General features: G+C 42.1%; 2 protein-coding genes across 6 annotated transcripts in view; one reads left to right on the top strand and one right to left on the bottom strand.

The window, feature by feature from the left end:
• Nucleotides 1–7,181, top strand: part of sh3pxd2b (SH3 and PX domains 2B) — a 21,011-nt gene extending 13,830 nt beyond the window's left edge. The window contains exons 7-14 of one of the 5 annotated variants that reach the window (XM_047805325.1): nucleotides 139–201; nucleotides 682–813; nucleotides 1,017–1,118; nucleotides 2,453–2,570; nucleotides 2,807–2,988; nucleotides 3,304–3,350; nucleotides 3,508–3,633; nucleotides 3,908–7,181. In XM_047805325.1, the coding sequence (XP_047661281.1) occupies nucleotides 139–201; nucleotides 682–813; nucleotides 1,017–1,118; nucleotides 2,453–2,570; nucleotides 2,807–2,988; nucleotides 3,304–3,350; nucleotides 3,508–3,633; nucleotides 3,908–5,344 (2,207 nt within the window). In that variant the 3' untranslated portion in view covers nucleotides 5,345–7,181. Of the gene's footprint in view, nucleotides 1–138; nucleotides 202–678; nucleotides 814–1,016; nucleotides 1,119–2,452; nucleotides 2,571–2,806; nucleotides 2,989–3,303; nucleotides 3,351–3,507; nucleotides 3,634–3,907 lie in introns of all 5 variants that reach the window. The other 4 variants (XM_027158901.2, XM_027158900.2, XM_027158903.2 and 1 more) reach the window with 4 other exon arrangements.
• A 69-nt stretch (nucleotides 7,182–7,250) lies between these two features.
• The window catches only part of stk10 (serine/threonine kinase 10), a 32,094-nt gene continuing 26,844 nt past the window's right edge, over nucleotides 7,251–12,500 (bottom strand). The window contains exons 12-19 of the mRNA XM_027158899.2: nucleotides 11,884–12,063; nucleotides 11,594–11,686; nucleotides 11,261–11,390; nucleotides 10,747–10,871; nucleotides 10,331–10,519; nucleotides 10,095–10,220; nucleotides 9,513–9,626; nucleotides 7,251–8,777 (exon numbers count right to left, since the gene is read on the bottom strand). Coding sequence (XP_027014700.2) covers nucleotides 8,637–8,777; nucleotides 9,513–9,626; nucleotides 10,095–10,220; nucleotides 10,331–10,519; nucleotides 10,747–10,871; nucleotides 11,261–11,390; nucleotides 11,594–11,686; nucleotides 11,884–12,063 — 1,098 coding nt within the window. The 3' untranslated portion in view covers nucleotides 7,251–8,636. The remainder of the gene's footprint in view (nucleotides 8,778–9,512; nucleotides 9,627–10,094; nucleotides 10,221–10,330; nucleotides 10,520–10,746; nucleotides 10,872–11,260; nucleotides 11,391–11,593; nucleotides 11,687–11,883; nucleotides 12,064–12,500) is intronic.

The raw sequence follows: 12,500 nt of genomic DNA, 5'->3' as shown, positions 1-12,500 counted from the left end.
CTTTCTCTGACTGCTACATTCTCCACCCCTCTCTATCACTGATCCCCCCCATCCCTGACCCCACCCATCCCTGACCCCACCCTCTATCCCTGACTCCGCCCCTATATCTGACTCTCCTCCTTTTTTCCTTCTCATCAGGCATTGTGGAGAGAGCGACTTCTTTCCTAAAGCGAGGTAGTAAGACACTGCTGCTGTGGCCCGGTGTGTGTGTGTGTGTGTGGTGCATTTGCCCCACTATAACCTCAATAATAATTAATCATCATATTCCTTATGTAGAGAGAGACAGACGGCTGTCTAACTCTCCTGTAGTGTAGCGGGTCAGAGTGTGTGAGTGTGAGTGTGAGTGTGTGTGTGAGTGTGCGCTACACCCCCAAGGAATAACATGATTCTATACAAATAAACAGCCCTCAATAATCTCACCATGTCTGATTGTTCTGTTTTGGGGCTTTGTGTAAATCAGGGCTTTGGGTTTTTCCTCACGTGATGCTGACGGTGATTCTGCTCGTGTCGTAACGTCTGTGTTTTTGGTGCTGGTTTCTTTCCTTCTGTCTCGTTTTTCGTCTCTTTTTACTAAACAGTTCCTTTTTTCTGTCTAACAGTGACGCAGCATCTGTCTGTTCTGCTCCGTAGCTGTGTTGAGAAACAAACCCGTCTGTTAAACTCTGTGTTTCCTGGCAGCAGGAGACTCGAGCGCCACCGACCCGCTGCTCCTGGATCAGTACGTCGCCGTCACAGACTACGATAAGCAGGAGAGCTCCGAGATCAGCCTCCAAGTCGGCCAGGTGGTGGAGGTCATCGAGAAGAACGAGTCAGGTGATGAGACCCGATCTCAGCTCTATAATGACACACTGCTGGGGCTCAGGCAGTGGAGCGAACAGCTGAATTTTAAAATGTAAAATATTGAGATTGAAATATTCAGAATTTTTAAAAATTGAAATCCTGATTTTTGGGAAGATTTGCAGGATGTTGGGCTTCGGTGTGTTAGATCGTGTAATTTTAATGTGTGTGTGTTGCAGGTTGGTGGTTTGTGAGTTCAGAGGATGCTCAGGGTTGGGTACCTGCTACCTGCCTGGAGGCTCAGGACGATCCTGATGATTTCACTTTGCCTGCAGAAGAAGGTACTGAAAAAGTGCGAGTGTGTGTGTTTCAGTGTGTGCGTGTGTGTGTATTTCAGGGTGTGTGTGGGGTGTGAGTGTATTTCAGAGTGTGTGTTTCAGAGTGTGTGTGTGTATTTCAGTGCATTTCAGAGAGTGTGTGTGTGTATTTGAGTGTGTGTGTGTGTGTGTGTGTGTGTGTATTTCAGAGTGTGTGTGTGTGTGTGTATTTCAGAGTGTGGGTGTTTGTTCCTATTCACCTCTTCTACATTTTCCTGTAAACTTTATGGAGGGTTTCTGGGTGAAACAGGCAGCGTCATCAGGAGACCAGGAACAGACAGAACAGTGACGTTTCCTAACAAACACAGCCTGAGATTGTGCTCAAAGTGTCGTGTGACATCGTTTAGCACAATAAATATAATAAAAATCGTTTAGCACAATAAATAATTAATCACAATTAATTTGTTTTATCATTAAAGTGATGTAAAAGTCTCCTGATGTGATGTCACCTCTCACAGCTAGTAAACACCATACTGTACAGGCTCTTTATATATGTGTGTGTGTGTGTGTGTGTTTGATTCCCCTGCTGCTGGAGTGTGCCGGAGGTTCTGGTCACTGCCGAAGCTCGGGGGTCGCCGGCGTACTTTAAGCGATCTGTTCAGCCTGAGTTTTGGGCAAGGTGGAGAGAAAGTCCATGTGTTGTTGTTCTCCTCCCTCCATCATCGCTTGTGTGGGGTTTTGTGTTTTCTTGCTTCCCCTCGTTGTGGCTGCATGCTGCATGAATGTAAATCAGTGTGACGTGTTTTATATTTATAATCGCCGGGGCAACTGGATGCTGCTGCTGCTGCATGATTCCTGAGTTCAGTTTTTTCTCCCTTTTTGAAAAATAAACAGAATTTAATATTTATAACGAAGCACAGAGTGTCGGGGAAGCGAGCGTCCTGTTACACACACCGACTTTATTCCCCTTACACCACAAGTGACCAACTATTACACTCTCTCTCTCTCTCTTATCCCCCCATCTCTCTCCATCCCCCCTCTCTCACCCCCCCCCTCTTGTGACATCTCATTAATATTAGAGTGAGAACATAAACATTAAGTAAATCCAGATGTGCAGCTTCACTACAGTCAGCACTGCTGTTACAGAGGAATAATCAACACCTTCTGACCAATCAGGGTCCAGAACATGGCGCTGTGGCGTAAACAGTGTTTTAGACATGATGATGTTTCAGATGTAACCCTGAGGGCCTGTTGTCACCATCGTGTACTTATTTACTATAAAATTATTATTATTCTAGTTAATGATGAACTTTATGCTCCTGGTCCTAAAGAGCTTCTGGTTTGTTTCTTTTCCCCAGAAGAGAAGTACATGGTGATTTATCCGTACGCTGCTCGTGATCAGGATGAAATCGATCTGGAGAAGGGAATGACGGTGGAGGTGATGGAGAAAAATCTGGAAGGCTGGTGGAAGATCAGGCAAAAAAAAAATCTCTTTATTATTATTAATTTATATGTAATATGTAACTGATTATTATACAGATTTCAGTTTCTTTATGAAAATAAAAAGGGAATAAACTGGACATTGTTTTTTAAGAACCAGACATTTGATTCATTTTGACTTTAATATTTTTATTTGATCAAATATTTAAATATTGATAGTATTATTTACTTTAAATGTGTGTGTGTGTGTGTGTGTGTGTGTGTGTATATAGGTATCAGGGAAAAGAAGGCTGGGCTCCGGCGTCATATTTGAAAAAATCTGATGCTTCAAGCCAAAAACTGTCGTCACACTCGAGCGCTAACGACCTGGACGGCGCGTGTAAACAACACGGCAGCAACAAGGAGAATAAAGAGAACCAGAGAGAGAGATTCGGTCCCTTTAGTGACAAGAAAAGTAGGTTTCAGGGGTCACTAAGCTGTGTTCAGTGACTCTGTTTAATGGCTCTCTAACACACTAATACACACACTCACTAACACACACACTCACACACACACTAACACTAGCGCACTTAACACTAGCACACACACACACTTAACACTAACACACACACACTTTCCTAAATGTGGTAAATAAATAGAAAATAAAATGTTTAATATTAATATTTCCCCTGATTTCCCCATCCACTGAGCAGCATTAAGGTTTGTGTAAAAGTGGAATCAGGTCTTTATTATTATGGTGAAAGTAAGGTGTTATTTTACTAACCTGCAGAAGCGGATGTGCGACAGCGACCTCCTCCTAGACGAGATCTGTCCATAGTAAGAACTTTCCTCAGCTGAGAATTTCTTTATTACATTTTTATATCAATTAAAATAACAGGACGGATTTCTTTGTGACAGACGAGTGGAGAAGTCGTCACTTTAAGTTTGCACTCATGGACATTTTTGTCTGTCTGTATCCTCTTTTGTCCTTTAGCCCCGTGGGACGAACCTACCAAAGCCACCGGTGCCCCCACAGGTGGAGGAAGAATATTACACCATCGCTGACTTTCAGACCACAATCCCTGATGGAATCAGCTTTCAGGCTGGAATTAAGGTCGAGGTGAGAAGCAAAAAATATGAAAATTCTCATTTAATTTTTGAGATTTTAAAGTATAAAAAGTTTCCATACTTTTCCTTCCGTCTCTTTTTGCTCTTTATTTTATTCTCCATCTCTGTGTAATAACGGAGGCGTCTCGTCCTCGTCTGTGCTCGTTGTCGATTCTAATCTTCACAGTTTCTCCGGTGAAATGTTCTGATGTTCTTCTCTGCCCTATACATTAGACCTTCAGAAGTCTGGACGTTTATCTTGGTTTTCTGTGTCATTTGTTCTTCAGGTTATTGAGAAGAACTCGAGTGGTTGGTGGTACATTCAAATAGAGGACAAAGAAGGTTGGGCTCCTGTCACCTTCTTGGATAAATACAAGAAGACCAGCAGCGCTTCCAGGCCCAATTTTTTAGCTCCTGCGCCTGGTGAATTGGCTCAGCTGAAGCTGGAGGACACTTCTGTTACTAATAACACTGCAGAAGATACCTGGTCTAAACCTCTCCCGGACGAACCGTCTTCTACTGCCGACTTCGCCACTCGTCCCAAACTGAGAGACTGGAAGTACAACGCCACCAAAAACAACTCGCCTTTGCCCGGTCTGCTGCCTCCGGCACCTTCTTTACCTCCGGCTGAGGAAAAGCCGGCTCTTCCTCCCAGGAGAGAGTCGATCAACAAGAGCCTGGAGTTGGAGGAGAAACTTAAAACAGACGTTTCTAAACCGCTTCCTCCCAAACCTCCAGCTCCTGGAGTCATCGTGCCCCTGGTTTCTCCCAAACCGGCACCGTTCAAAGCCGAAAAGCCTCTGGAACCGAAGAAGGACGAGAAGAACAAGCCTCTGCACTTGAGGAATGAGATGGGGTTGGAATGTGGCCATAAGGTTTCTGCCAAGGAAGTGAAGAAGTTCAACCTGAAGCCGGTTCCCAAGCAGCCGCCCAAGCCCAAACCCGAAAGCCAAGAAGAGAAAGTGGAATCCGTCAGTCCTCCTCCACCTTTACTGAAACCGAAACCGGTCGTCAGACCGAAACCTCCACCGGCCGCAAAACCAGAACCGCCGAGCAAGAGCGAGCTCGATATCACGAACCTGAGGAGCAAACTGCGTCCATCTAAACTTCCCGACACCGACTCCAGCCAGCAGAACGGAACTTCCGGTACCGGCGAACCCAAATGTCCACCCAAACAGCAGAACGGCCACAATCCTGTAGAAATCCCTAAACCCGGTCCCAAAGAGCCGCCTCAGAGGCCCAGCTCCGCCCCGAGACGACCTCCACCACCAAAGAAAACCTCAGAGCCGGAAAACAAACCAAGTTCCACAGAGATCAAAGCACCTCTGAAGGACATTCAGGAGAACAAGCCTGTCCATGCTTCTCAAACCCGACCACCGCCTCCAAAACCCAAAGCCACCACACCTCCAACTCCCAAAGACAAAGAGAAGGAGGAACCTCCCAAGCTCAAGGTTCCGGTGCCTCCAAAACCGCCTGCCAAAGCTGATAAACTGCAGCCGCCGAGAGACAAACTGCCTCCTCTGATCAAAGATCCACCGAAGGAAGAGCTTTTCTTAGCCGTAGCGGACTTCGAAGGAGACGATCAAACTCCAGGGTTTAAAGAAGGTGCCGTGTTCGAGGTGCTCGAGAGGAACAGCACCGGTTGGTGGTTTTGCAAAAATATAAGTGATGGTTTAATGTCTGAGGGCTGGATCCCTTCTAATTACTTAACTAAGAAACACTAGGTACCTTTCAGTAGCTCCCTTTTTCATATCTATTTAATTAGTCCATGTTATTTATGGGGACTTTATACTCCAAGTCTCATTACATTCCATTCGTTTGTGAGTCAAACGTCCGTTTGCTCTCGCGTCACGTCTTTAACCGTCCCTTTTTTTTTTTTAGGGACAATGGGTGGAATTTTTGTTATTTTGTTTTTATAATGAGACATTTCTTCGGGAGAAACAACAAGAACCGTCACACTGTTAATCCCGTCTACTTTTTTCTATGCATGCTAACGAAACTCGTACTATTTTTTTATATTTATCTTTAGCGCTATAACAAACTCAGTATATACGTACAAGTGACTTTTTGCAGCCTTCGTGCCATCTATCGTGCCTCGATATTATAATATTAACGATATTACTAATCAAGATCTCAGAGCTTCTAGACTTTAACATAAACGTCTCCGTCCGAGTCCGATAAAGCGGAACGATCGTACGGGATCACGGATCAGCATCTCGGTCATTTCTCACAGGGACGAATTAGCTTTGCGCTACCGTGTGCTGCCGTGACAACGCAGAAACCTTAACCAAAGTGTTTGAAACCCTGATCGACATTTTTTTTGCATATTTACACATTTTCAAGCCACATCTGGGTGATATTTTGCTGCAATGCTCCGACTTGCACTATTTAACACCGCGGATGCGTCGATCACGATCACGCTGGAGTTTCTCCGCTACCTTTGCACATCAGGAACCGGAATAAGAACGTTCCCTTACGTCCCTGATCCATACGTTTTTGTTTAAACATCAGTATCGGTGAGTAAGGAACGCGTTTGTACGCCGCATAGACGCATCCCTCCTTTATTTTACTTTAAGTTCACAGATTTCACCGCTGTGACAGAACACTAAGAAAAAAACACCACGTCCGATCGGCCGAGCCGTTCGTTCGATAAGGTTAAAGAAGAAAACTTCCAAAAGTGAAGAACATCGAAACATGAAATATCTCCGGTTCTGTTCGGCAGTCTCACGTTACCGACCACGGTGCTTACGTTCAGTATTCTAACAGTTTTAGTGTTTAACGTGTGCGAGCTTGACTGGTTTCAAGTGTACTTTAGTGAGGAACGTTACGTCTGTTTTATTTTTATCTCCTTTTTGTAGACGCAGTCATGTCGCTTTAAAGTGTAGACTTTTTTTTCTGCTCGGTTTGTGTTTATCACCTGAGGACGGGGTTTAAAACGCTCAGTCACGCCTTCACGACCTTCACCTTTAAACTAATAGTATTAACACCAAAAGTTTCCCCAAAATGTACCGAGGGGGATAAATCTTGTAGGATCGATAAAGTCTATAGTACTGACTTTTATCATGTGATTGTGCATCATGTGTTTAGTCTATTTTTATAAATACAACACGAACAGTGTCAGAAATCTCCAGCTGTAAGTGAACCGACATAAAGACTACATTAACGCCACTACATCAGTGTTAGTTTATTAGGAAACACCCCTCTACAAATGGTACATTCCATCAGTATTAAATCACAAAGACTGGTGTTTTTGACCAAAACATCTAAAAGGAGGACTTATTTTTGGTGTCTCGAGTCAGAACATTAGGAAATGCCTACGACGGGTTATTAAACAGACGCAGCTAATAAAATGCCGACACAACACGGTGGAAGCCAGAACGTGTGCGTCACGTGTTTATAACCCGCCGTAATAAACGGCCGAGCTTTGAAAGGAGAAAGAAAGCTTTCATGAGCTGATGAATGTGTGATTTTTACAGGATGCACATATTTCTGTAACCTGTAGCTCGTTTCATGTCAAGTGCAATTTCTTTTGTTTTCAATAAAACCTAATTAAACATTTCAGATCGGTTCGGTGTGTAAATTCTCTCTGCATCGTTACGGACACGAACAAAAAAGCAAGGGAAAAAGGAATAAATAATAAAGTGGACTTTATTAGATCGCCGTACATAGACGGTCCCTTTCACACACACACACACACACACACACACACACAAACGAGCCCTTTAAACCCTTCGGTTAAAATAAAAATAGCAATTTAATTAAAATTAAAAATAATTCCCACAACAGAAGAAGGATAAACCGTGCAGTCAGTCGGATCGTTTTCAGAACATAAACCGATTTAAATGACTTTTGGGTTTGTAAAGTTCACTTAAATCTTCTCTCTACCTGATTATCTGCATCATAGAACAACAATTAAAGGAATAAACGAACAGTCGGTAAAGAATTTTGCATCAGTTTTGAACTTGAAGTGTCGGTGCATAAAGTGTCAGTAAACTAAATTATTAATAATAAACGTTTTTATATCGCCGTTAGATTAAAAACCTCAAAAAAAGTCTCTTTTTTATAATTTTTTTTCCAATTATTTAAAATAAATTGTTATTATAGAACATTAGAGAATAATCATTATATCTGAGCCCCAAAATAATCCATTAAGTTTTGTAGCGAAAGATTTAAATAAAGTAAATATTTCATTTTTAGGAAAAGATTTTTAATATTAGAGATACTCTTTTGAACATCCACATATTTAATTTTTTATTTTTTATATATAAATTTTGTTAATATTTTGTGCATGTTTTTTTTTTCTCCTCCTTATGTCAGTTTATATCCAGTGTCGTGCTTTACAGTAAATCATAAACAAACAAACACAATTTTCTTCATCGATGAAACCTAAAACTTCAGACGAACTAAACATTTATTTTACACACAAACTTGTTAGGAAACAGAACCTTAAGAACTCACGAATATTTGCACTTTAGATTTATATAAACAACAGAAAACAATTTTAAAGGGAACAGAAAAGAAACCCAATTTAAAACCTTCCTTCTTTACACCGTCGTATTTGGCGACACGAAATATTTCCAGAATTTGTTTGTTAGAAAAGTGATTTGAATATAAGCTGATAAAATAATCACACTGACCAGAAAAAGCAGTAATAATAATAATAATAATAATAATAATAATAATAAATCCTGATTACTGGCTTCGGTGTGAATCTACAGTAAAGTGGCTTTATTATGCGTTTCAAACCTATTTATTTCCACCAGCTCAGAAAAAAAAATACTAAAGACTTATAAAATATATGTTTATATCTCTGACTCTTCATATTTGTTCTAGGTTTTAAGACCCGTCGTGGATTCGTCACTCTTTATTCTAGATTATTTAATAAATAAAAATAAAACGTTAATTTTTATACCACATACAGGAGGAGAGAGAGTGTGTGTGACTCCTGTACGAGCAAACGATCTACCTGGACCAGAGGGACACCATGACCGTGACCGGTAGGTTGTGGTACGAGTCCTAAGTGGTGGACGAGTCTGTGTATGGCAGGAATTTGGTGTATCTGTTTGGAGAGCTGGGGTTCACACACTCAGAGTCCTCGCTCATCCGGAAGAAGTTCTCCTGCTCGCGCTTCTTCTGGTTCAGCTCGTCCTCCAGAGCCTGACAACAACATCAGCAGTTTATTAAACAGCAATAAACCAATTTATATAAGAAAACAATAACAAATGTGTTGCTACATGAAATAACAATAATAATAATAATAATAATAATAATAATAATAATGCCACCAATAACAATAACAACAATAATACCACCACCAACAGTAATAATAATAATAGTAATAGTAATAATAATAATAATATCACCACCAATAACACCACCAACAGTAATAATAATAACACCAACACCACCAACAGTAATAATAATACCAACACCACCAATAACAATAACACCACCACCAATAATAACAATAGTAACACCACTGGTAATAACAATAATAACAATAATAATAACACCACCAACAATAATAACAATAATGAATCATAAGACAAAGCAGCAGAGATTAAGGGGACATTCTTCTCCACCCCTTAGCTACATCACATGCTCTTATTTAGTGTTAGATTTGGAAAGTATCTCTCACTTTTCCCGTAATAAACTCATCTGAAAAGTAAAGCATGCACTAAATAAATAAAAGGAAATCTTATAGTAATTAAATGTACACTGCTGTGCAGTAATCGAGCTACAGACACGAACACCAGAGACACATGAAACGTTATTCGGCCCAAACGGTGATTTATTCTTCTATTTTCTCCGAATTAAGCACCGCTGAGGGTTTGTTTGTGTTCCATGTCGGAGGTTAAAGATCAGACAACGTATCAGAGATAAAATCCGAACCTTTTTGCGGGGTTGCAGCTGCGCTTTCCATTCCTTCAGCAGATGGTTGTGATGCTCGTCCAGTGCTTTCAGCCTGTGAGTCTCGTTTTCCACCAGCAGGTGACATTTCTCGTTCTGAAGAAAGAAATGCAACAGAGGAGATAAATGTGAGTGAAGGAATAAAAATCAAGCTGGATTCCTTCCGTCCTTCACAGCTCATTATGTTACTCGTCCCCAAAGCTCAGTTAAACACTACAATAAAGATAAAGTGAAAATGCAGTAACAGCAGTTTGGTTGGAGCCGATTCAGTTCGGATGGAGCCGATTCAGTTCGGATGGAGCCGACTCAGTTCGGATTTGTCACATAAATAACACAACATGTAAAATAATGTCACCAACTGGAATATTCAAGAGAACAAAGGATTATAAAAGTACATGAAACTATATTCTACACACACTCTAGGGGTGTGTGTGTGTGTGAGCGCGTGTGTGTGTGAGCGCGTGTGTGTGCGAGTGTGTGCGAGAGAGAGAGTGTGCGAGAGAGAGAGTGTGCGAGAGAGAGAGTGTGCGAGAGAGAGAGTGTGCGAGAGATGGCGTTATACACCTGTAGTTGTTGGAGTTCTCGGAGGTTGCCGTCACACTGCCCGATCATGTCCCTCATTTGGTTCTCATGTTTTTGTTGCTGATGGAGTCGCTCCACCTTCTGCCGTTTCTCCTCCTGCCTGGAAAACTACACACACTTTGCTGTCAAAATTCTGGATGAAATATTAGAGACGATTTGGCGTAAAGATGCAGGTGAGATTTCACACTGACGGTGACAAAGTGACGTGTAACACCGACCTGTTTGACCCTCTCCCGGTCTTCTGCGCTGCTGCCTGACGAGTTAATGCGCAGACTCTTCTTAAACATGGCCATGCGAGTTTTGGCTTCACTGCGCTGGATCTTCGGCAGTCGGTTCTTCTCCTGCTGCTGTCGGACTTTAAGCAGCTCGATCATACGCTGGTTATAACAGTTCATGTGCTCTTGTTCCTATAAACACACACACACACACACACACACACTTTACAATAAACAGATCAGACAGATTCAGATCCTGACACTGGAGACTCCACACTTTAGATAAGCGTTACTATAAACCTGTAATATATAACGCTGCACTGTGGGATAGACCATTATTACTGTGTAGTGTGTGTGTGTGGGTGTGTGTGAGTGTGTGTGAGTGTGGGTGGGTGTGTGTGTGGGTGTAAAGCCAAGACCTTCTCATGTTTTTTCAGTAGCTGGTGTCTCTGCAGGAAGTACTGATCCTTCAGCTGCTGCTTGAGGAGCTGCCATCTTTCATGCAGGTTTTTCTCCTCCAGCTCCCAGATCACACCTTCCTTGTCTAAACATCACACAAACACAACAAAGTGTTTTATAATCTGTACACTGTCAGAGTAAATCAGAGAGAGAGAGAGAGAGAGAGAGAGAGAGACAGAGAGAGAGAGAGACAGAGAGAGAGAGAGACAGAGGGGGAGACAGAGAGAGACAGATAGAGAGGGGGGGGGAGACAGAGAGAGAGAGAGAGAGAGAGAGAGAGAGAGAGAGACAGAGGGACAGAGGGGGGGCAGAGAGACACAGATAGAGAGGGAGAGAGAAGGAGACAGACAGAGAGAGAGAGACACAGAGAGAGACACAGAGAGGGGGGGAAGGACAGAGAGAGCACGAGACAGACAAAGAGAGACAGAGAGAGACAGAAAGAGGACCGAGAGACAGACAGAGAGAGACAGACACCTCTGATCAGTTGCTGTTTTTTCTCGAGACATTGGCGCTCTGTCTCTGCGATCATCATCTTGTTCCGAGTGATGATGCTATTTAATGTTGTGTCCAGATAATTTTTCTGTTCTGCCTTAAACTGTTCCTCCTGTCAATCACACACACACACACACACACACACACACACACACACACACACACAGTTGATCAATAAAAGCAGCCCTGACTATAGTGCATACTGCAGTGAATTATTTTATACTTATTATTTCTTTAATATTATTTTATCATTAATATATTAATAATTATTATCCTTTTATTCTTTTGTAATTCCTTTCTATCTCTCTCTCTCACCTCAGTAACTTTTGTCAGCTGGAACTCATTCATGCGGATTTTCAAACTCTCCTTCCTCACGTTCCTCGGCAACTTCTCAACTTCATGTTTCACCTGGGAAAATACAGACATGTCATAATGTCAGGAACTGTGTAGAACATCAGCACCAACACATCAGGTCATCAGTCAGTCACACAGATCCTGATGTCACCAACACATCGGGTCATCAGTCAGTCACACAGATCCTGATGTCACCAACACATGGGGTCATCTCACATGGCATGTCTCTCTTGTTCAGCTCAGCATCTCACCTCCTTCTTGCGTTGTTTTATCTGGTCCTGGAATCGATGCAGCGCTTTCTCCTGCTCCAGCCGGATTCGTCTGGTCTCCTCACGCAGACCCACAGCGTTCTCCAGCTCCATTTTCTCTATCATCTGTTTCTGCTGCTTCTCCAGGTTCTCCAACTCCGTGTCATAGAACTTCTTCTTGGCCTGCAGGAGATCACCAGCCATGTTCACACACACACACACACACACACACACACACACACACACACACACACACACACACACACACACTCCAGGATTAAATTACAAACACACACTTTTTAGTGTACATATCTCTGTTCTGAGGTTTTTCCTTGTTTATATTTTCTCTCTTTCTTTCTTTCTTTCTTTCCCTCCTTATTTTTTTATCCTCTATACTGATCATTTTATTATTGCTATGTAAGTAACTGATGGATCAGATGTTTCGATGTTTAACAAAATCGGATCAGATTTTTTTCATCCAGTATCTGATGCAGTATGTTCTGTTTTTTTTAGGGTCTGGCTAATTTATTGCAGCTCACTATACAACTGATAGAAGTGTTCTTAATAAAGTGGCCAGAATGTATGGTGTGTGTGTGTGTGTGTGTGCGCGTGTGTGTGTG

The sequence above is a fragment of the Tachysurus fulvidraco genome, chromosome 21, assembly GCF_022655615.1.
Source record: "Tachysurus fulvidraco isolate hzauxx_2018 chromosome 21, HZAU_PFXX_2.0, whole genome shotgun sequence".
NCBI lineage: Eukaryota > Metazoa > Chordata > Actinopteri > Siluriformes > Bagridae > Tachysurus > Tachysurus fulvidraco.
This window is presented reverse-complemented; position numbering and strand designations above follow the sequence as displayed.